A 24,482-nucleotide genomic window follows, 5' to 3' on the forward strand; every position below is an offset into this window, starting at 1 on the left:
TCATAGCCTATTCGGTCTGTTTGTAAAGCACAAACTTTGGTCAATTTCTGTAAAGAAACAGTGCCACCTATAGGCCTGGGGTATGAAGTAACGTGTTAAGTCGTGTTGAGATGGATCCGTTTGGACGCAAATATTCTTGATGCGGTTTCAGGGAAGACGGAGGGAAAAAAAGGTCGGTTTCGTACGTGTGGACTAGCCCTAAGAACATCCAAAGTAAAAACTTACACCTACTCTCCAGTAGTGATATTTTCTTGTGTAGGCCTATAGCTCTTGCTTGTCTTGGCTTGAATATTTACTTAACCCTGTGCCATTTGAAGAAGGCTCGTCTACTTCTTCCCACTTTACATAGCTAGCAGTGCAGGGTTGCCTTGAGTCTGCTGCAGTTCAAGCCTGCCTTGGTATTTTTTAAGGCCACGTTCAAAAATGGTGAGTAGCGTAACAAAAAATGGATGATTGATTTACTTTCGAATAATTATTTTTTTTCCCGCAGGTGTAAAGCCTTTTTTAAAATATTGTTCAAATCCGTAGGAATGAGAGGATTAACGCAGGAGGGGGGATTTCTTTTGTGGATGTGCCCGCCACCCTCCTATTTGAGCGTGCAGTCTAAATGAGCATAGTTTCCCTAAGTGCGTAAAACTCTGTGGAGTCACAGTACCGTTAACTCAGCGTGTGTGCATGAACTTATAGCGCAATAAAAGACGTGTCAGACTCACACTTCTTAAACTTACATTCCTTCGATAGAGAACGATGATAGAAAACAGTTGGAAGAGAACCACAAGCAATCACAGAAATGGGTTGTGTGTAGGTCTACACAAGAATTTCTCTAAAAATATACCATAAATGAGGCGCTGTCTTTAACATAAAGAAGTGAACAACAGAACAAGCCAATGGATTTGAAAACGATAACGCAAAAGACCGTGTGTGATTTCTATGGCAGTGCACCTGCACACACCAGGAGACGTTTATGGCACATCCCCACCCCCTGGACAGGGAAGGAAATGCAGACTGAGGACTCATAAAAAAGGCACATAGAGTGCAAGTAAGTGACAAATTAAGGGTCTCTCCTAAGTGTCTTACAAACCTAAACATACAGTGTGTGTGTGTGTGTGTGAGAGGGAGATTACCTGGATTGGGTTCAAGAGTTCTGCATATTTTTGGGAAATTTGTAATTGGTCTATAACAGTGGTGTCATATTTTAGGCCCTAATTTCTCGAGCAGTGAAAGTGCCTGGTGGTTTATGGATGACATAGACCGGACAGCTTTACAACGTTCTTTTTGCCAAGGTAATATCAGGACAAGATGGAACATGACAACTATCCCCCTCAAACGTCAAACTAACTATCTCCTCCTCGTCAGGAAAATGTCAGAGGGATCACCCTTTGGAATAAGATTCCCTTAAATCAAATAAGACCTATCAATCCAACAGGGAAAAAGCTTTGGAAATACTTATGCAACTTTACATAAAACAATCGAGTGGGTTGGGGATCTGGGACTTATTTGTGTGGATAATGGAGCAGAAATGAAGGAAAATAGTAAGCCCCCCCCTCCACACACACACCAATATGTTATTTAAGCCGCTATTTCATTTGTTTCTTTCTATTGTCTGTCACTGTTTGTGAAGTGACTGCATGTCATCCATCCATACATCCTTTTAGAACCATAACTCCACTAGTCGGGGGCATACTGGCTTGAAGCTCTGTGATAGCATTTGACTAGTTTGACCAGATAGCAGAAGTGTAGACTGAATGAACATGGTACTCCAGTGCCATCTAGTGGATAACAGAAAATTGCAAGCAGAGCACAACATAGCAATTGTAGACAGTACAGTGCAGGGACAAACAGCCCATTCTAACACAGAAAGCGGGTATGTTTATTGTTTTGCATTATTTTGGTTTATTTTTCTCTTCATAAACATTTGAGCATGATGATCGTGAATCGATGGCTCATCAAATAGTTGGCTTTTCCATGGACACAAAATTGTGTGAGTGGTTGCTTTTTCTCTCAACAGTCATGTTAGCACATTCTTTCAAACACCACAGCCTGGCCCTACTTGCCAGGAGTTTTATCTGTTTCTGCAACTGCACTTCCAATGATTTACAGCACAGCAGTGAGCAGGCCCTGTATAGGTAGGCCAAATACAGCACTGTTCTGTAAGTTAGCGCTGTTAGGGCCCAATGCTGTTATGGTGTTGAGAGGTAACTGGACAGAACTGAGCTCAATTCAGTCATTCACTGATCATATGTAAAGATCCTATGATGTGCCATCAGGTCAAAGGGAATCTGAAACTGTAGAGCAGGGAGAATAAAATAAGGTCTCTTGATTGATGCTCTGACCACGCGTCCAGGGACAGTGCTGACGCTGTGATGGCTTTTCAAGCTGCCCAAGCCGCAAATGATAACAAAAACATGTTGAGCTGGAGAACGGATTCACAGCCATGAAAGCATGTGGGGACCTGTTTCACGCTTTCCAGACCCATCATAATCTTGGCTATTGCCAGGGTCAGCATAAGCCTGGTGTATTCTTGCATAAACTCTTGCAAAGTCATCCAGTCAATCACCCATTGTGGACTGTCCAGTACTCAATTTTTATTTCTCATGTGACGGCAGTTAATAGTGTGAAGACTGTCTATAGGTCATTGGCTAATTTTGGAATGCTATTCATGCATTACAAAGTCAAACGCTGATCACAGATTGCACACATGAACATGGTTATGACCTAAAATGTCAGGCATGCAATTTAACATGAATACCAGACAACAAACAGAAAGCTGGGTCTCTTCTATCATAACAGCATATTCACAAACCATCCCTTGCAAGTTCACATCTCTTGCCTGTACGTTTGCTTAATTTTGAGCACTCTCACTCGCTCTAGAAAATGTTTCAATTTTCCTCACGTTGAAAAGAAAAATAATTACTAGAAAATGCCTGAGTGATAACATTTTTCTGTTGTGATGTTTATTTAAAATGAAGTTATAGTTTGTTCACACCATTATTAAAATCCACAAGAGCATGGTTTGTACCACTAGGGGGAAGTGAGTGTTACTGCGTTATGCTACACTATCAGATAATATAAATACTTGTTGAAAATCCAATCTTCCTTCCATTGTGATGTTCACATTGCGGAACACTTTAATATAAAATTAATGCAGCACAAAATGTATGTGTGATATTAAATATGGAACACAGAAAAGGGTACTATCATATGTTGGAATAAAGCAGTGTCAGAATGAATTATTAATGTAGAAAATTGGCGTTTAGCTAAATAAGACCGAGATCTTGTCATGCATGCCAATGCATTACTGTAGGGTCAGTGAGACAGGTAGTTTCCCCATGAAGTGGCCATACTTGTTACAGAATTCTGATTCTTGTGTTTATTTAGATTCAGGTCCAAAACATGGCTATACAAACCATACAATTTCCCTTCAAGCACTGGCACCTTCAAATATACAGTAAAATGTACAATCCGATGAAGAAACATTTACTATTCATCCATTTGTGGGTGTATCCCTTGCCTAAAAGGATCTGCAATGTCTTATACGATTAAAAAAAAAAAACACTTTTAAAATAAAAACCGTCAATATTTCTCATTTTAGTTTTGAACGTTTGGATTCTGTATGGAACAGCAAGCCAAACAAAAAGCGACCATTTTTGAGTGCAAAATAAACCTATTTAATTGGTCAATCAATTCTCATACATGTTGTCTATATGGCCTGAAACAGAATAGTGCAACCTGTATTATGTTATGTTTAGAGTTAGAGAGTTTAAATATTTGGGCCTCTTTTTAATCAGGTACAATGGCCGATACAGTCTTAATGAAAAATAAATGAAAGGACATTTGATTTATACTTCTTTTAATCATTTCATGTTTTCAGAGCAATTTTATCCAATAAGGACTTCATCCTTGGTCTTTGTGCAATTATCTTTATCACCACATTTGGGTCTCAAAGCATATTAGCATGAGAACTGAGAGACAGTTATTACATTAATTTCCATTTCGGCACAGCAGCCAATTATTACTCACACTTCAAATAACAAAACATTTATTTGTTCAGTTTCATGGGTACAATAAGCAGAAATGATCTTTAACCCTTTCCTCTCTGGGTAAGGATCATGGTTTGCTTCGTGTGAATTTGTTATTAAAATGGACAGCTATATAATGAAAAGGGAAGAACTTTATTTTGGAAAAGCTGCAAGTCAAATCAATTTAGTTGCAGAATGAAGGCATAGTACCAAGTGATCAGATATATAATGATATTTGTTTGTTAATTCACAGCATTAATTTTTCCGTACAGGCTATTTCATGCAGTCTTTACATAATCATTTTCTGTACAGTTAAACATATTTCAGTAGTGTCATATTATGGTCCATATACAGGTTTTTATAAATGTCTTTTATTATTGCTACTGACAGTAGAGACATTTGGTAAATATTCAGTAAATACCAAGATAGGAGTATTCTCAGTGTCAATGCTACACTTTCATTCATGCCTTCAGCCAAAGATGCCTTAAAGTGTCATATAGAATGCTTAGTCCTTTTGACCATATTTCATCACAGAGACTTTTTATCTCTATGAAATGCATGCAAAATCAAACAATGTAGTATATAAAACTGAATGAAGGTGTCTAAGCTCTGAGCTCTCAGTTACTGTCATTATTTCCATCAAGGTTACAGGCTTCCTCTCTACAGGCAAAGAGAGCTCCTCAGACAGTCCCCCTCCACAACTATCAATTGCTGGCTGCTGTGAAATATTATAACAGAAAAACAAATTACAACATGATCAGATCAAATGCTGAGAGAGAGAGAGAAATTGTAGATCACCTTTTTGTCTTCTGATAAAAATAAGATAAAAAACGTATCATTCATCTCAATCTATTTCAAAGTAAAGGTTGATCTTCAAATAACGGTCTTCATAGGTGCATGTAAAACAAAACACGAGTTAAAGCATTGGCAAGTGCTCACTATCTAACAAAAATCTATAACATATTTCATGCACCCATTGACTTGAATAAATTCCCTGACAAAGGCAGGACACTAGAAAATGAGATGAAAGTGGTCCCCAAGCTTTACAAAATTATTCATATTCCCAAAGCAAAACCCTAATGACTGTAAATATTTGCCATTAAACAACTGAAAAAAAAAGACATACGCCTATGGTGAACCGATGTAGTTTATGCTGTTCGTTTATCAATGTTGCCCCATTTGATGTACATTCAACATCAAACTTGTGTTATGTCCTTTTCAAATGTATGTCTGTCTTTGCCTTTTTCTTCTTGCACTCAGCTATTTTTACTGGTCCCGACACGTGCAAATACACAGAGTACAAATCCAACAAGACCTTCAAAATTACCGTAGATACTGTTACCATGGCAAAGGAGCTGCAAAGATCAGAGGGAAATTTCCTAAGGGAGTGAGTCTGTGTTGTATCTAACTAACACATTATTATTCTGGAAGCCATACGGATGCAAGATGGCACTATTTGACCTTGTGAAATCCCCCAATTAATGGCAGTTACTGCTTACTTGTGAGTGAAATGTGCATTTTAACAAGCTTCAGTTTTGAACATGAAAACATGTCCCAACTTTTTTCTACCAAACTTCCAAAAAATGACTATATGATGGATAGCTAAAAAGGCATGCAGAATATTGGCTAAGACTTGTTATTGGTGCTTGTGCAGTACATGTGGCTACAACATTGAGAATGAGAGTGGAGATGATTGTGTTTTTGCAATGAACACATTCCTGTAGAGCAACTGATCAAAGTCTGTCGCTAGGTCTCTGCCTTTTATGTTCTTTGTCCTCCCTTTGTTCCTCTCTCTCCTTAGAGCTTTGTCCTAATTGAAAAATGTACTTGGAATTCTTCACGAATAGGGAAATCAGATCCCTCAGGCAAAATGTTATGACTATCCTCAATGTGCTAATTTGGAGCAACTGACAAGGCTGTCTAACATGTGCTTTCTTTACATAAATGAAATAGTTTTTCACCTAATAAAGCTCTCATTGCGGATGTTTATGATGTTCCTAAAGTTTATGAGGCATCTGCAGGTGGGTGTGACCTTTGTCCCAGTGTGTGTGTTGGAGTCACACTGGCTCCCAAACACCCTCCCCCACCTTCCTCAGTCCTCATCACCCTAGAGACCAGGAAGACACAGGAGCTGAGCTGCGCACACATGATTGCTATAGACACATCAAGGCATGAATAATAATCTCAGACACAAAGGGATCATACGTTCAGTTTGTGTAGGCTACACAATGCCATAATGAGTCGAATGAAAACTGGGCCATTACTGATCGTTTGTGCTGTAGGCTATGCCACATGTTTATGCTGCTATGTTTGCTGTGATATAGTAGAATGGCTGGCTTGACCAAATGAAAAATGTGCAGATGTCTCACTCGTACACTGAAAGAGAGTGGGCTGTGGTTAAAGGGGGAGGGGAAGGTTGTTTTTTTGATCAGCCCCACCACCACATAAAGGAATACGATTAGCTTCAAAAGCACATGAACCATGGAGTCACGTCACAGGGAGCATGGGAGATTGTACAGCGTTGGGATACTAATTCAGTGTAATCAATTCATAACGTGACTAAATATGTCTAATTAAATGATAGACAGTAAATTAAATGCTAATATGCTGTTGAAAAAAAAAAAAAAATATATATATATATATATATATATATATAATTATTATTATTTTTTAAAAGTTGATTTATATTATGAAATCATGAAAAGACTTTGTTCAAACATTTAAATTACTTTATTTGCCATATCTTATTTTTAAACTGTGAATTTGATGCCCTTTCAATAATACAGCAAAACCTTGCATTTGTGCACTGTACACCTGGTTCATATTTGGGGCTCAATAAAATCATTATCTCTGGACAAAGGTCAAGGCCAACTGCTGTTTATGCGTGAAGGAAAAGTAAGATATCCAGTTTATTATTTCATTATTCATTTTATTGCTTCATTTTTTTTAAACACACACACACTTAAATTGACAAACAACAAAGACATTTTATTTTCCTGCCCATCCCCCACCTAGGCATTACTGTTTCAAACAGGATAGGCTAAACTGCATCCCATGGGCCATTTCATTTTTCAATCAGTCTAAAGCCCACCCACCCTAGGTTTGTGGATACATACTGCTGCAAATCAAACTATTTTAATAGGCAAACTGGTCCCTGCAAAAAAATCATTTACAGCACATCCCTCAGTAGCAGCAGCATTAAATATGTGTGTTATGCACATTTGCACATAGTCTACTCTATCTGAACCTGTCCTTTAGACAGGTTCTGGACACTAGATTCCCCTATGTGTGAGAGTACATAGAGAGCACCATCTGCTTTTTGAGCTAGTTCTATGGATGGAGTGAATATGCTTTCACAGGATAGCTGGGCTCCTGTGGGTTTATGCAAGCACATGCTGCTTCAAAACATGCTCATGTATATGTGTTGCAGATATGTGCTATTCATGCCCTCTGGCATATATAGATTAGAGCTCATATGATATACAGTATGGATTATGAAGAAATATGGCTTAAATAGGCTAGACAATACTGTCATATTATCTTTGTTGCAGTCTCCAGAATACCTGTCGATTATGTTAGGCCTAGGCTACTCCATGTGCTTTCATGTTACAAATACAGTAGCAACCCTGAAACTATTTGAAATTATCAGGGGTCATCTAGGATTTTGTCAGATAAAAGAAAAGGCAGTATGTTACAACATATCCACGAGGAAGCCTCTAATTAGCCTTTACTGGGATACTAATTAGTCAACAGACTCATATACCCTACTCATTGGAATATTCACAATTGCAAATTTGAGGTGCTGCGCTTTGCTCAGTGTGGGATTATAGCTACATTAAGATAAATATTGTGAGGAAGTTAAGAAACAATAATTAAGCATATGCCTCCATGTGGTGTTAAATCTCATAGCCTTGGCCTACTACTAAAGCAGGAGACAGATGAAACCAAATAAGATAGGTTACTGGAGTTCAGAGGCTGCAGTGCAAACGCTTTGTTTACTTCTTGAGCGTTTATTTGACACGTGTCGATCAACTACAACTGGGATTTATGGTGACGTTGTGTGACGTCACGTGCAGAGAGCTAGAGAACAGGGGAAGGACGGGCAGAATGGCTACCCAGTGCCGTAGCTCGAAATGCACGGCAGAAAGAAAAGGGTTCCGGCGGGAACTCGATTCTTGGCGGCACAAGTTGATACATTGTGTGGGTAAGACTACACCTATTTAATACTGGTTTGTTTAAAAAATGTGCACCGATACGGTACGATGCATAGAACTTCGATCTTCTTTGCACCCGGCTGCTGTTTTGGCTTGGTTGCTAGATTGCTTGCTAGCTAGTTCTAGCGCATAGCCAATGAACGACTGAGCGTCAGTAGCGAGCTAGTTCTAGCTAAATTAACCTTAGCCAACCCAATTTCAAGCGTTGCTGCAATGATGAAGCTAGCACAGCTAGCTCACTTAGTATTTAAGCCTGTCCACTCTCCATTTTCTTTGTCCTGCTGACTCCTCGGGCTTCCAATAGGAAGTAACGTTAGTGCCGTTTATTTTCGAATCATTTTCTAGTGAATGCTTGTCATGTCAAGCGCGTTTATGTTAATCGGTGTTACTTAGCAAACTAATTTTAACGTAATGTTAACCGGTCAACAGTTTTCCAGGTGCAGTTTCCCTTGTTGTGTACAAACGGCAACTTAACCTAGCTAACATTTGCTTACTTCACGAATTGGATTTAGATGACATGGTTATCTAACTAGCACCGAACTAGCTGCTACACCGAAGCAAAAGCAATGTATCAACCCAGTCAGCCCACCTTACAAAGAGATATTGTAAGGGATAATAACAAACGCGGGATTGTCAACACCGTGCGAGGTGGAATTGAACAAACGTTAGCTAAGGTTGTTTTAACGTTAACGTTACTTGCCTTGATTAAGATTAGGGGATCAACCGCACTTGTAGCATTTTTGCAATTGGGTTAGAGCTACCCAACGTATCTTTATTCTCGATGTTTCAGTAAATTAAAAGTGAACTTGGATTGGATTGACACCCGTACAATTGAGCGGTACTTATCAACGTTAACATTGACCATGTTAACGTTAAGATAACACATTGTCAATGTTTTTCGGTGTCGACTAACGTCAACAAGCATAATCTAAGCGGGTTTTTGGGATTCACGTTTTAATTTCGGACTATGCTTGCACTTACATTACTGAAGTTTTTCTTCCGAGCTCATATAACGGGTTGGAGTTGTTTGGTTTAGACAAACGTCAGCCAACATGACATTAACTTAACAACGATTAACTTATTTTATTTATGTCGAAGGTCCGATATCAAGGTTTTAAAAGGCTTAAGTGATCATTAAAAACAATCGGTATTGTAGAACAATATTAACGTTAGCAGCAACTTAGATGTTTGGGGCATTGGCATAAAGGTAACGTTAGCATACATTCAAAGAAATGCAATATTGTACACTCAGAACGAAAAGGTTGTAGAAGCTACGCACTGGAAATATTTGTTATGCGTAGCCTGTTGAAATGTGATTTGCCGGCTGATCAAAAATAACTTGCCACTATACAATTCTAGGATTTGAAAGCATACTGGAAGGAATTTATGGACCAAGGTTCCTCAGAGATCTCAGTATTTTTGAAGGTGAGTCTGTGTATCTGTGTGTGTGAATGGCTTTATTAAGCACTAAGCATATATTTTGTCCCATGTTCTCCGAAGAAATGCAGGCGTCTAGGCCTAGCCTTCTTCATATAACATTGTGTGACATACTGTAGGCTACATTATTATGATGTGGCTTAAATAAAAGGGCACATTTTATATGTTCGTTTTGCTTTTTTTCAGACTGTGAACCAGATGCCGTTGATGATTGGTCAGAAGATGCAAGGTGTTCATTTTGCAATCTTCAGCTTGAAAAACTAAGTGTAAGTGAAAGTGTCACTTTGTTATTAAAAATACTCTTAATAACAATAATGTTAATAATTTCACTATTTGCCCTTTGATGATGATCATAGATATATGGCCTATACAACAGGACATATCAGTAACTATAGCATTTGAGACATAAAACAAGACAGTGGTATGTAATTGCACTATCCATTCGTTTTTCTCTTAAACAGGACCATAATCCCACAGTTGCCTCGCCTCAGTCTCCTCCCTGCCCAGACTCACCTCCACCTCAGGGCCAGTCCAACACTGAGAAAATCCAGTGCCAAGCAGACCGATTTCTCAACTCAGTCTTTTGCAAGAAAGGTACTTGTGTTAACATGCTGATATTAGTCAGAGTCTGGGTTGAGTTATTATTGAAATCGCTACTCCTCTACATGAATCAGTTTTGGCAAGCGAAAAACTAGATATTTAAGATAAGAAACATAATTATAAGTTACCTCTGTGTCTGCTTTTGTGTGTGTTTGCAATAGACTTTCCTCAGAGCTGTGATTCAAACATTCCCCATGTGGCTCAAGAGCTGATGAGGAAAATGATCCATCAGTTTGCCGTTGAGTATGCATCCAAGAGCCAGCAGGAGGGCAAGAATGGCTTCTCTGTGGACTCTGTTATCTCTGCACACTGCAGTCTCCCTGACCGGCCTGATGAGGATGGCCCCCTGGACCTCACCGTGAGCCGCAGCCACCTGGATATGGATCAAGGTAAGGGGAGGAAATGAGAATGCCAAGATACTTTTAATGAAACATTGTAACATTAATAGTATATTCATAAGCCTCTTTGTAAACCTATACCTGATTATTGTATGGTTTAGACCAGTGAGTGAAAAGAAATGTTATTCAGGCCCTGGTCTTAACATGGTTTGTCAGCATGGAAAATTTGACCCTGGATTATCCCATGTATACATAAGATCACATGCCACAAATATGGCTAAATTCCAATTTGCAGTGTAGCAATTGCATTCACAGCAAACCAATATGAATCCAAGCTAATTGATGAAGTCTTATTTGTGGTCTTATCTTTTGAGCTTCAAAATCTTTTTTGACAGGGGCTTTGATTTAGACAAGATGCACACAAAGGATAATTTAAACTAAAAACAAAATATTATCCTTATTTGCTCACTTCAATGAGTATGTTTAGCCCATCAGACTTGTCCGTACATCTACAATATCATTAATTAACTAGAAAATGCAATTCCAGGAAATTACCAGGGCATATGCAAAACATATTGTGCGAAATATATTGATAAAACAGATGATGTGCTAATTGGCAACCAACATGATGAGGTTTAATATAGTTTAAATGACTGAACTAGGTAGATGAGGTTTAATATAGTTGGAATGACTGAACAGATAGGTGGATAGTTTAAAAGGTTAAATTATTTGCTAGGTAGACGAGGTTTAATATAGTTGGAATGACTGGACAGTTAAATAGGTGGATAGTTTAAATGGTTAAATTATTTGCTAGGTAGATGAGATTTAATATAGTTGGAATGACTGAACTAGGTAGATAAGGTTTAAAATAGTTGGAATGACTGAACAGTTAAATAGGTGGATAGTGTAAAAGGTTAAATTATTTGCTAGGTAGATGAGGTTTAATAGTTGGAATGACTGAATGCTTTCATTCAGAAGAAGAAGAAGCCTAGGAAGAACAGTACAGTGCATTTTCATGCACTGTAACAAGTAGGGAGCTGGGTTGCAGTCCACATAGTGGTTGCTAGGCAGTGCTATAAGCATTGGTGTCCGTTCCTTTGATAGGTCGGTATGCCCTAAATGTGTTCTCTCTTTGCTCCGCGTCAGTTAATTAAGGCCTGCTTTTATATGTTAAGTGTAGCATTACTTTTGCAATTGGCTGCTTACAAAGACCCATCCTTCATGGCATATTCCCCATGTACATGAAGACCGATTGACAGGAAGTCAGAGAAGCTTCCTGATTTGCTCTGGTCATATTATTGTTGCTCACTGTTCTGAATGTACAGTACATTATGTCTTCAGATAACTGTGCCTACAGACAATCCCGGTGTAAAATAGTTTGTACATGATTGAAAAAATTGCAGTATCCAGCACCTTGTGAAGGCAGACCTTAAAGTAGATGCGCAAATTTAGCCTTGTGCTCTGTGAACTGCTTTGAGACAATGGTTGCGAGTTTGACGGTGTTATTTGCCGACAGTGCAGGTGCATCGTGGCCAGCGCGAAGTCAAACCCACAAAGTGAGCAGAGTCAGGCCGAAGTTAATTAATAATAGATAGATAAATCGATTAGAATTTAACACTGGTTGCATGTGATTGGTTTATTTAATTTCACTGTACCGGAGAGGTCTCGTCTTGACGTAGCTTCCCACTACCTATATCGTCGCCAAACTCGGGGCCCCTCGTCTGTTAATGGCACTGTATAAATGAAGACAATTTAATTGAATTCAAATTGCATATTTTCATCCCAAGCAGATGGCGTTCTTGATCTCTCAAGAAAGAAAACAGGTGGCTCATCAAGTGCATCCTCTCCAAAAGCCTCAGGGTGAGTACATGTCCCTTTCTACTACTTCATACTCAACTGTAAATGTCCCTTTGCACTATCCTGTGTACAAGGTCAGCCCAGAATCATAAAATGTGTTCTGTCTGAGGCCTGTGGAATCACTGGAATCTCCAGTGCCATGTATTATGTCTGCTTTGAAATGGTTGGTGTTGAATGCACCGTTGGATTACATTTCATCATATTGGCAACTATGTTTGAGAAAGTCAAAGCTACCGTGCATTTTTTTGCATTTTGACTGATTATTGTGTTTCTTGCGTAGAGTAGCTAACATAAAACGTAATCCAAATTTTGGAATTGACCTCTATACACCAACGTTTAGATGTAGGGTTAAATTGTAGCTTTGAAGGGTTTTTATTGTTTGTTTGATTCTTCTGCTGCACTGCAAAGGGTTGACTCTTTTATTGCTTGTTCGGAGGTAACGTCACATTTGTTAGCAGTACAGGACTCATGAATCTGTACAGCTCACTGAATTTATTTTCGTTTATTAATTTCTTTATTGTCATACTGATGTATGTACGCACTCGCCACTATTTTCAAACAAAATAACCTTGACAGAGATAGGAGCCTTACCACGCAGCTTTTCACACTGCTGCCCCTCTTCCAAAGATACTGGAAGTGCGACCGTATTGTAGAAATTTGTGTTTCATTACACAATTGACAAGAAACTATCCTTCCAGGAAGTATCGTTTGCATCCTTTTAATTTAAAAAACGATCTGAACAAAAATAAATTAAGCCCCACAACTCAGAGCAGACCAGTGGGAAGCAGTGATGTTACCCCCAAAAATTGGGCAAGGCATAAAGGAGTGGACCCTGAGTGCGAGTCTTGTCATTCGTCAGCTCATCATACCCCCCCTCCGTTTCCTTCCATCCACCCTCTCCCCCTCCTTAGGAGACTGCAGAGAGAGAGAGAGGACTATTTGGAACGCAGCTCTGAGTTTTCAGAGGGTCTGCTCTCAAAGGCTTTGAAAGATGTTCAGTCAGGATCACTGGATATTCAAAAAGCAGCCATACTTTACGGGATACCTCAGAGAACCTTGCTTCTTCAGCTGGAGGCCTTAGCATATGAAGGAACAGGAGTGTTTCGCAGCATTGGCCAGGACAGCTGCTTAGACGGGGCCATGTGGCAGAGCCGGGAAGCTCGCCTGGTGCTTCAGCGAGTAGCGGCATGGGCGCGCGCCCAGTCCACCCGCACCGATCTGGGCAAAATATCAGCGGAGACGGCAGAGTTCCGCCTCCCTGCGGCTACCTCCTACCTACATCAGCTCACTCTGCAGAAAATGGTCAGTCAGCTGCGAGACAAGAATGAGAGCTTGTTTGTCACCGACACTCCTACGCCTCCGAACAGCCCCGCAGCCTTGCAAATCAAAATCCCTCAGGTGCGCCACGGAGTCCAGCCCAAGCACCAAGTGGACGTAGCGGATGCCATGTACCAGGCCTCCAAAGCCTCATCCACTGCCGACGGCTCTGCCATGTACCACAAGCTCAAGGTCATCCTGCCCAAGCAGACCCACCTGGAGTACCCCCCGGCGCTGCTCCAGTCGGGGATGGAGTCCTGCCTGCTCCAGGCTGACCTGCCCCCCACCCTCTGCCTCCAGAGCAGCCGCAACGCCAAGAGTGCAGGCGGCTCCGAGGACGCAGAGGACGGGGGCGATCGGCGGGACAAGCAGCCACGGAAGAAGCGCGGCCGCTACCGGCAGTACGACCACGACATCCTGGAAGAGGCCATTACCATGGTGATGTCCGGGAAGATGAGTGTGTCGAAAGCACAAGGAGTCTATGGAGTACCTCACAGCACCCTGGAGTACAAAGTGAAGGAGCGGACGGGGACGCTGAAAACCCCGCCCAAAAAGAAGCTCAGGTCACTGGAGCAGGGCCAGACGGGTGCAGCCAATTCAGGGACGACGGCCGCCTCCAGACACTTCTGAAAACGCGCAGTTCCTCAAGTCACACTTGAAACACTTGAAATGTTCAAACTTCTACAGCTTATATGCTTACATGGAAAAACAAGAGTCACAACACTTAGTACACAAGTCTATTCAGGGTTTTCACTGTGGAATTGAATCTATATATACACGCAACTATGAGTAAACACTGTTAACATTTTATTTCTTTCAGTTGTAGCTTTTGCATTTTAAGTCTGGACATATTTAGGATCCTCTGTAACTTAAGCTTCCTGGAGCATTAATGATTGTAATGTGCAGTTTATACATTGGGTAACCATATAGCTCTTAAACTGAAGACTTAAAGTCAGTGTTGATGGTTATCATGGACCTAATGGCAGTTTTAATTCAGAGCAGGAATTAGGGCAGGGAAGAGCATTTAATGCCAGTTGTCCAGCCATTTCTTATTTCTAGTTTAGTAGTCAGATTCCTGTAAGCTGAAATGTCAGAAATATTTGTGGTTTTTAAGTAGCAAAAGAGAACCCAACATTTTAAAGATTTTTACAGGTTTACTTTAAGGAAAACAGACCCAGGTGTCTTTTAATATTACTCGTCCATACTTGTTTCATCACATTTCATTTTGTAAAATATACACTAGCAAAGGTTGGAATGCATCATAGCGCATGTTTGAAATGTGCACAGATCTTTAAAAAAATGACAGAGCTTGAGAATGGTAAGGTCTTGTGAATGTGAGCTGTTTTAAAAAGAATCTATTATAAAGGCATAGTTATGACTTTTTTTTTTTTTTTTTTTTTTTTTTTTTCTCTGCACTCTTCTACTGCAAACCTCACTGAGCTACCACTCCGCTGCTTGAATTTAAATGTCTATGTAAAATGTATCTTTATTCATAACAGTGCTTTTTCTCTGTATAAACGGGCACCATTGCATTATCTATTTGCTGTAACCAAAATAACAGTTCAGGGTCGCATCACACATCATCACAACGCTGCTTTAGTCTCTTTTCAGGAGATGTCTGTATGTCTTTTCTCTTTTGCTAATGCAGTTTTTTTTTTCTCTGTCTGTCTTTCTCTTCTAATAGAAAGTTTTACTAAAACATTATGATTGCAGGAAATGCGCTTGGGGGCCTTCGGCGCCTAAGTGTGTCTTTTTACTTATTCTTTTTTGTATTAGCTGTGAACCATTCACTGTATATGCCACAGAAATCAAGTATCGCATGGACCTGAAATGACTATAGATGCAACGCAGTTGAATTGAAATGAAGGATGATGAGATTAGTCTGATGTGCGTCAAGAGTTTTTCTGACGCTCTCGTTGAAGTGTTTGTCGTAGTATTGTGAATTTTGTATGTTTCAATGTTGCTGTCTTTTTCTCTCTTTCTGGAAAAAATACTCTGAACTCCTCAGATTCTATAGCATTTTAATCTATAAATAACTGAATGTTCTCTCAAATTTTCATAACAAAACAGTGCCTGTCTTTACAATCACTACTCAGCCATGTAGTGCAACTTTATGGGAGCTATCAGCAATGGATTACTCTATATTGTATGAGTATTACTGTATTGCTTCTTGGAGAAACGAGTAATAGTGTACCGACACAACCTCTGTCTTTTATTTTCCCTGCGGAAATAGTCCTCATATACCGGTGACAGCCTTTTTTTTCTTTCTCTGGTTTTAGTTTATTTTACTGATGCAGGTATATAAAAAAAAAACTACTTATTGGTAATCAGTTATTTATGCATAAGTCAATTGCACTATAATGACTAAATTATTTATGTTCTGTAATTGGTATATCTAAATGTTTTGTGTTGTGAGTGTTGATTATTTATTAATTTATCGTGGTCAGAATCTGTGAAACTTTTTCAGTTATGGTAACTTGTATGGAAGCACTTTGATGCTCTTGCACATCAAAAACGTGACGTGTTTTACTGCAATTGCATGCATAGCTGATTTTTAAATGTTTCCCAATGAAATTTTAATTTTTATTTCCCCATGATTTGCTCCTATGCTCTTATATTATTTAACTATTTGAAAGATTTGCCCCTTGCTTTAATATGGTGAGCTCTAAAGAGTCACTTAAAAGTTCCCTGATAATAATTTATGTCTGTCAACCAAAATCATTTCATGTGACGTGGCAAATTATTACTTCATGAGTCTTTTATTCTCTTGATTGTTTTTAATATTTCCAATTCAGGGCTAATCAGGAAAAAGTTTGTAAAGTTTGATGGTGTTCTAGACTGTCCTCTTTCCAACACTGAACCCAGTCGGATCGCATATTACCTCTCTTTAGACACTCCATTAATAAAGCAAATGTTTTCTATTCATTCTTATCCTACTGAACTCCTTTTTGCTAAATTGGTTAATGTTTTAGTGGTAAATGTTTTTGTAAGATTGAAATTTACTTTGAAGTTTTTAGGATGTGTTGCTCGCAAAATTGACATTATTTTCCTTGTGTTAAATCCCCTATGCCCTGTTTTGTAGATGATTGAGCAGTTTGTAAAACTTGAAGTCAGTGGATATACCATCTAAGAAACATTGTTGATTTTGAGTTAAGCGTTGCAACAATCTTTATCCTCTGCCTTCTGCAACTTGTCAATAAAAGAAAAAATGTTCAAAAAAGGATTCAACCAACTGTCTCATTTGTTGTACAATCATGTATTCAGAATAATGGATGAATTTATTTGTACATACATTTACAATTATAGATAGACCATCAGTTCACCAACATGTCTTTGAACTTCCAAAAACATTCAATTTTAAAAATGATGGTCTAGCTACAATTTGTATATTGTACATACAATATTTATGATTACATTTTCTGCACATGCAGAGATGCTTTAGAGAGGACCCTGATAAGAGAGAAAAATAATGGTTGTTTTGGGTTGTAACTCCATTCCATTAAGTAGTGATTACAAAATAATGATTTGAAAATGGTTATTGTAGACTAAGATAATAAGACTAGTGGAGAAAATGGTAAGATTTTCTTTTTTTTGTCTGAGTTTCACAATTAATATAAATGTGTAACAGTGTACCTTACTCTTATCTATATAGCTCCATGAAGACACATGAAGATAAAGTCCAAGAAGTAGAGAACACGGACACATCTTGGATAAAATCTGAAGACAGAAGCACAATATTGGAAATGGTCCTGTCATCTCTGTGCTCCTACCACAAAAGACTTCTCTCCTGCATCCTGAAGTTTGTGTATGAAGACTACATGGTGTCATTGGGCTTGAGGGACCCCCACCGACGGACTCCCTCTTCAGAATCTATGTGTTGCCCCAATGGGAGGAAAGTGTGTGAGGGGGGAGGTGGTTGTGCCTGCTGCCTGCGGTCCTGCCAACTCACCACATGTCCTGTTACTTCCGTCTGCGTCTGTCTCAAAAATCTTCATGGCCTATCCTGTCCAAGTGTCACACTCAGCTGCATCAAAAAGGTCTGCACTTCCTGTGCAGTTTGTCACAGCCATCATGAGACACTGTCGTGCACATACCAAGCTTGCAGAGATCACTCCTGTTTTACACATATCAAGACCATGGGAAGCATGGCCACACAAACAAGACATCTGCCAGTACCCCTCAACATCCAAGAAGGTCGTCGCAGTCCATCTCCTCCTCCACTTTCGCCGAAGCCCATGGACACGGATTTGAAAATGACCGAAAGCCACTTTCTAAACCAAACTTTGGAGTGCAAGCCCATTTGTATGCAGCCACCTTTTCTAGAGGAAGAAACAAATGATTTCTTACATTCAGTCAAAACTGACCAGGCAGCTGTCTGTATGGATGATGAGCTTCAGTTGGACCTTAAAGGTGATATAAAGAAGCCTTTAGAAGAGCATGGCTCTTTAATGGGAGATTTAATTGACAGAATCACAGAAAAGCTCAAGTCCATCACACCACAAGAAGAAGAAAATGTAATGTCAGGTAGTCAGAGTCCTGAGTCCAAAGATGATGTCCACTTAAAAGAGATCATAACAACGGTGTTACATAGTAGTAAGGAAAATGATTATGACCTGGACGAGCTTCTTCAACAACATGAAAGTAACAAAAGCAGATCCCCTCAGACACGCTCACGCAGTAGACAAGAAACCCTTGCTGCCATGTCCATTTCTCCAGATCAACCATCAGTACGCAGACAGAATTTACAGATCAAAATGGATATCGCTAGACTTACCCCGCCTGTCTGCAAGAGACGACTTAGCATGCAAAAAAAGAAACCTGCTCAGAGCGCCCAGTGTAACCCGGCACCCCTCTCACACTCAGAAATGCAGTTCCCTCCCAGGTTAGAGGTTGAAGTCCCAAAGGAAACAGACCAGCAGATGCAGGAAACTACTCAAGACAATCATGCCCCAATGAAACCAGACATAGATATTTGTGATCATGCAACAGAGAGACACAATTATGAAGAAAAGGAATCCCCTCCCAGTGAAATTGAGTTGTGTAAACAGAGCACAGGAACAAAACAGAAAAACAGCAGAGATGAGTTAAAATATCTCCCCAAGATTGATACTGCTGAACCTACCAGATCAAGACGAAATATAGTTCCTCCTCAGCGTTTCTCCTCATACGTTACAGAACCCAGACAGATGTACTTTGCAGCATGTTTTTCTGAGAATATTTTCATCCGCAGAACACCTAAAGACAATGCACTCAAAAAAGTTAGCTCCACTGCAGAGCTTCAAGAAAATACTTCAAGAAAAATTACAGACCAGGAAGTCTCTTCTCCAAAATCTGGCACTGAAAATCGTCCCAATGTTAAACTTTCTTCAGACAATGAATTGACCGCAACAACTCCCCCAATCAAACAACTGCAGCATTTCCCAGAGCAGAAAGAAACAAAACATAGCTGTCCCTCACAGACTTCAGAAACTGAAGAAGCTGGTGGTCCAAACCTGACTAGACCCTCGAGAAAGTGTAAAACCTTGTTTAACAGAAGTCCAGAAAAACAGCCCTCGATCGTACAGACAGAAAGTCCAGAAAAAGATGTATCTGCAGATGACAGCATAGACGTAAATGCAGATGAACTGAATACTGAGTCCCAGAAGTGCCCCTCAGCAATCCAATATACAAGTCCAATAAAACTAATGTTTGTGTCACCAGTTATTGGAGAGGAAGGGTTACGATATACCCTAAAATCTGCAACAGCGGGTCACTTAAAAGGAGAAGTATTTGATCCCTGTGAGGAATCATCATGGGGGAGGCCTAATGGAGTCACTGAGAACACCCAGGACATAGTCTATCAAAGCGCATCTCCCAAACCTGTTGAAAACGAAAGAGATAAAAATACGTCTCCAAAAAGTATTCTGGCTTCTGATATAGCTACTCTGTCTGCCCCATCTAACACTGAGGCCCACAACAGGGAAGTAACCCCTGTGAAGAGACGACCTGGTCGCCCCAAAAAATTAGGGCCTCAAATCCAAAAGCCAGCCAAGAGACCCATTGGTAGACCACCTAAACGTAAAATGTTAGACCCTGGTGGAGTTATTTCTACAGATGCAGACAAATCAGTGAAGGACAAAACCATTGCCACTTCCTGTGATGAGGAGAGTTCCAGTAAAAATCTTAAAATAACTGTTGTCTATGGGAGATCACGCCGGAGTAGAAGATTGGTGTCTGAGAGTCATGTGCAGACAGAGCATGTGAATGAAGCTTTCCATTTCGGAAAACACAGTGATGACTCCACAAAGAACCTGTTTATTGATAGTGTGGAGAAGAATGGCATAGATGCTGATTCCCTTACTGAAATGCCCATAGACCAAGAGGAATTAAACTTTGTCAGGCCAGTAAAGGAAAGAAAATGCATGCCCCATTCAAGCAGTCATATAAAATGTCAAAAGCAGAATAGCACCATGGCTATTCGAAAGCCAGGGAGACCACCAAAGGTGAAAATTTCAGGTATTTCTGTCACTGTTACCACAGTGTCCCCAAGGCAACGGAAGATCCACATGAACAGAGAGATGAAAGAGTCCCCCCCTAGGAGAAGATCTCTTTTCTCGGAGTACAATACTCCCAAACAGCCAAAGAAAATCATAGAGAAGGGTGAACAGCGTAAAGAGATTGTTGCCGTCTCTGGTCAAGAAAGTACTGAAGTAAAAGCGCCAGGGATAGCAGTTAGGCACTCTGTCAGAGAAAGAAAACCTTCCATCTACTTGCTACACTCAGTTGCCACCTCAAGATCCCTCAGTCACAGCAATGCACTGTTGCGTAGGTCTCGCAAGGTCCTCCTCAACAAAGCTAACAGTGAGAATAAGAAGCATGGAAATTTGAATGGAACCACAGAGGATGCACTCTCAATAAAGCCCCCAGTGAAAACAGTTGACAACCTGCAGGATTTGAGTCAGTTTTCTGCCGTCTCAGTGGACTCTATATTTACATCCAATGAGCCTTTAAAATGGTGGCCCACGTCAGCATCACCCAAAACCTTAAATGAAGAATTTGAGAGGAGGATAAAACTCATGTCCAACACTTGGATCTCGGGCCTAACAGAAACCAACAATGGCGATTTCAAAACAAGAATGTCTTCAAGGGCCAATGGCTCTAAGAAAATGCCTGTATCGGCTGTTCAGATGCTCTTTGAGAGGCACTATAACATGGACAAATTGTGTGCTTGGTTCATGCAGACAACAGAAACCCAGTCATTGGCAATTGTGAAAAAGACAAGTGCTAGAAATCCATATGAAATCATGCACTACAATCCCATGAGGGTCTCTAATAGAACCAATGTGTGTCCAAGTCCCCAAGCAGAAAGGCTGAGAAAACATGTGAAGAAATTTGCAAAGGTTTTCCCAAAGAGTCCCAAGATGCACCAGCAAGCACAGGAGATTATGTGCAATAGATTACAAGCAAAACACCTCCCCTTAAAAAGACTGCTGGGAAAAACATCTACTGGCACTCAAAATGAATGTGTAAAACCTGGAGAAACAACATGGGGGCAGTACAGAGCTACCCTGCACAGAGTAAGGTCAAAATTTAATACGAAGACTAGACGGCGATGTCACAGGAATACACCATCTGATTCTGTGACAGAGAGTGAAGTGTCCTGTGTTCTCCAGCCTACAGTTGAGCAAGGATCTGCGCCTCCACAGACATTAGACACTTTAACCTCCCTTGATGAGAGAATGAACACCCCAGGAACCCTGACCAAGGAAGAGAGGATCAGCTCCAAAGCATGGAGTCCTGAATCACTGAAGGAGTGCAGGGTGTTCCTGAAAAAGATCAATTCCCCAGACAACGAACTGACTGCTGAAGAATGTAATATTTGCACAGTGGAGCCCTGCAATGTCTTGCCCTCTAGGTACAGCACAACGGCTGAGCACAAGGAGCTGGAGAGTGCAGACGCAGCAAAAGGGGGGAGGGCGAGGTGCCCCTCCAGTGAGCTGAAGTCACACTCATTCCAAAAAGAGTCGCAGATGTCAGGCAGAGGAGTGAGAAGCGGCAAACACAAAAGTCTCAGTGCAAGTGCGTCACCACCTGCTAAAGCAGCACGACAATCCAGAAGCAGCAGGGGATTATCTGCAGCCAAGTGGGGTGACTTTGTGCTGGGTAATTACCTCTCTAAAACACTAATACAAGCTAATAGGGCACTGAATGGAAAGAGGGCTTGAGGTTAAGCAATGTTGTAAACCTATGATAAATTGTGTGTCTAGCAGTACTTGATATACTGCTTACTACAGTGGTTCCCAAATGAATAATGTTAGGTGCCCCCTTTGACAATGAGAGCAAACACCACAGTGCTTGCAAGATTGAGACACTCAATGCCAATGCCCATCACACTTTTGAAAACATTGTTTATCCATTTAATTAAACAACTTAAATATTAGCAGTTAAACATTTTATTTAAGTTTTGCTCTGAGCTTAAAACTGATCAAACCTGGCAGGATCAAGTTGTTTTACGATTGGCTATAACTCATTCTTGAATCGGATCACATTGCATGTCTTGAATTAATAACTGCTAGTTATTCCTTTTAACTTACAGGCTAAACAGCTGGTCCTGGCAGTTTTATAGAAGTACAAAGTAGGTATACACTCATCACCTAATAGGTCAGTGGCGGGCTACTATGCTGTAAGAGCACTGCCATACATAATCATAAGAGTATTGGTTATTTTCATCATCCCCAAACCAAACCCCTCCACCCCTACCCACACTTTGGTAACCACTGGCTAACTAACTTTAGCCTGTAGAAAATAATCCATAAATACCTGTTATAAATGACAAATGGAGGAAATGTTATATGTATACAAGTGAACTCAAGGGAATATAGAGATTCCTTACAAACACTAACATGTTTGATTGTTTTTCAGGGAGGGCCAAGTGAGAGGGAATCCCCATGGCTGTAAACCAGGTGCCTTCAGTAGTACTCACATGATGGTGAGCAGTAGGACACAGAACCTCAGAAAGCAAAATGTAGCATAACTTTTAAGTTGAAATATATCATGGTTGCACTATTTATATGTTTCATTGACCAGTTTCTTGTTTTTAAGTGTCTCTTTCTTTGTTCCAATTCTTTATTGCATTTTAGGTGTATGTATGTTTCATCTTAATTTTACAAGTAGCAACCCTCTCCTAGTAAATGGAAGATGGAAAATCAAGTTCACTTTTACTTGTATTTCATCACGCACAGTGAAAGTAGCAAATGAATGTAAATGAGCTCTGCTCAAGGTTGTCATTGTGCTGGGAATAATTAGGAGCATGTCCATCAGTCTCAGAAACACAACATGCCAATGAGATACTTTCCCTGGGCTTGAAAATGATTAAATATGTACATTATCTAGTTTGTCTGGCCTTTTCCGACCATTATGGAGCTGTTCGTAAAGGCTGTCACAGAGCATGCCCCTAAATAACACTGATATTCATCCACGAAAATGTAGCCTATTAGTTGTGATCAAACCATCCCAAGTGTAGTATTTTTCCTCAGTGCAATTCTTTCACCCTTTTTGTTTCAAATTCAATACTTGTGACTTTATGTAATTCTAAAACCCCATACTTAAGACATGGAATGCCAATCATATGTTCTCAAATATAAAGCTTTATGTTTAGATGAAAGTCTATGTACCTCCTTGTTGCTGTAAGAGTTGCCTACCTCTTGATTAAATCCACTGTAAAGTTCTTCACCCCGTGTAGGTTGATAGCTTCAGATCCTGTGTTAACTGGCACACATTTGTGGTAGAGATATGGTAAGACACCTTGTAAAAAAAACCTTTTTCCCTATGCTGGTGAAATCTGAGGAACTATGTGAACCATAATTACCTAACTAGTCTCATTTAGTCTGTGATGGTGCTTGTTCTCACTCACTGTCTCAAAGGTGCTCTGAACATTTTTTTTTTTTTTAAGAAGGGGACAATTTTTGTCATACGGTTAATTCTAACTATACTACAGCTGTACATGACTACAGCAGGTTCATCAAATATTTGCATTAAGTTGTCCAGGCCTTACTGCCACGAAGCGGGCATGCAGATGTTTTCACAGAGCTAGATAATGTCAAGGCTTAAATGTTCATTAAACATCAACTTTATCAACATAGTTAACACCAGTTTCCTGATCCTTTTGTTTTGTTCTTTTCCATAATGTTTCAAATTTATGTTACAGCTTCACAATCTGAAAACCAGTGTGTGATATAAATGTCTGAGGTTAGGGTTACCTCTGGTGTTACACTGAATTTTGTCAGTAATGCTCTTTAAAAGGGATGCATTAAGTGTTTTTGTCTTCTGTCAAATGTTCCCAAGTAAAGCCACTTTATTGTTTATACATTACATCTTGAAGTTTCTGGACTCCACTGTATGACAGTGTGAATGTGTCTTCACCGACACATGAACAGGTACCATGAGGTGCCACAGCACACCTCCACTGTCCACTGAGGTGATCCTTCAGGGTGCATGCTCTGGAACTACTGTCAGTCTGTGCATTACGGTTACGCATTAATTTAGCCCATTTACTCTTGAGATTGATATGGTTAGAATTCAGCTGTTGAAGTTGGATATCTTGGTGCTACATGGTGTATATAGCTGCAGACTTGTATTTTCTATATTAAGTGTTTTTATACTGACCTTGAAGTGATCTAAATGAAAACACTGTCATTAGGATAATAAATCATTCTTTTGAA

General features: G+C 40.0%; 1 protein-coding gene across 5 annotated transcripts; it reads left to right on the forward strand.

The window, feature by feature from the left end:
* The first annotated feature begins 8,107 nt into the window (after positions 1-8,107).
* lcorl (ligand dependent nuclear receptor corepressor-like) lies at positions 8,108-24,482 on the forward strand. 5 transcript variants are annotated; one of them, XM_048238015.1, is made up of 9 exons: positions 8,108-8,223; positions 9,593-9,658; positions 9,857-9,936; positions 10,132-10,264; positions 10,432-10,659; positions 12,396-12,468; positions 17,435-21,924; positions 22,358-22,396; positions 22,684-24,482. In XM_048238015.1, the coding sequence occupies exons 1-8, from the start codon at positions 8,127-8,129 to the stop codon at positions 22,360-22,362; spliced, it is 5,172 nt and encodes a 1,723-aa protein (XP_048093972.1). In that variant the 5' UTR covers positions 8,108-8,126; the 3' UTR covers positions 22,363-22,396; positions 22,684-24,482. The 5 variants fall into 5 exon arrangements, with proteins under 5 accessions (XP_048093972.1, XP_048093956.1, XP_048093963.1 ...); XM_048237999.1 differs by lacking the exon at positions 22,358-22,396; XM_048238006.1 differs by lacking the exon at positions 22,358-22,396 and having other exon boundaries at positions 12,399-12,468.

This window comes from Alosa alosa, chromosome 1 (assembly GCF_017589495.1).
Source record: "Alosa alosa isolate M-15738 ecotype Scorff River chromosome 1, AALO_Geno_1.1, whole genome shotgun sequence".
In the NCBI taxonomy this organism is placed as follows: Eukaryota; Metazoa; Chordata; class Actinopteri; order Clupeiformes; family Clupeidae; genus Alosa; species Alosa alosa.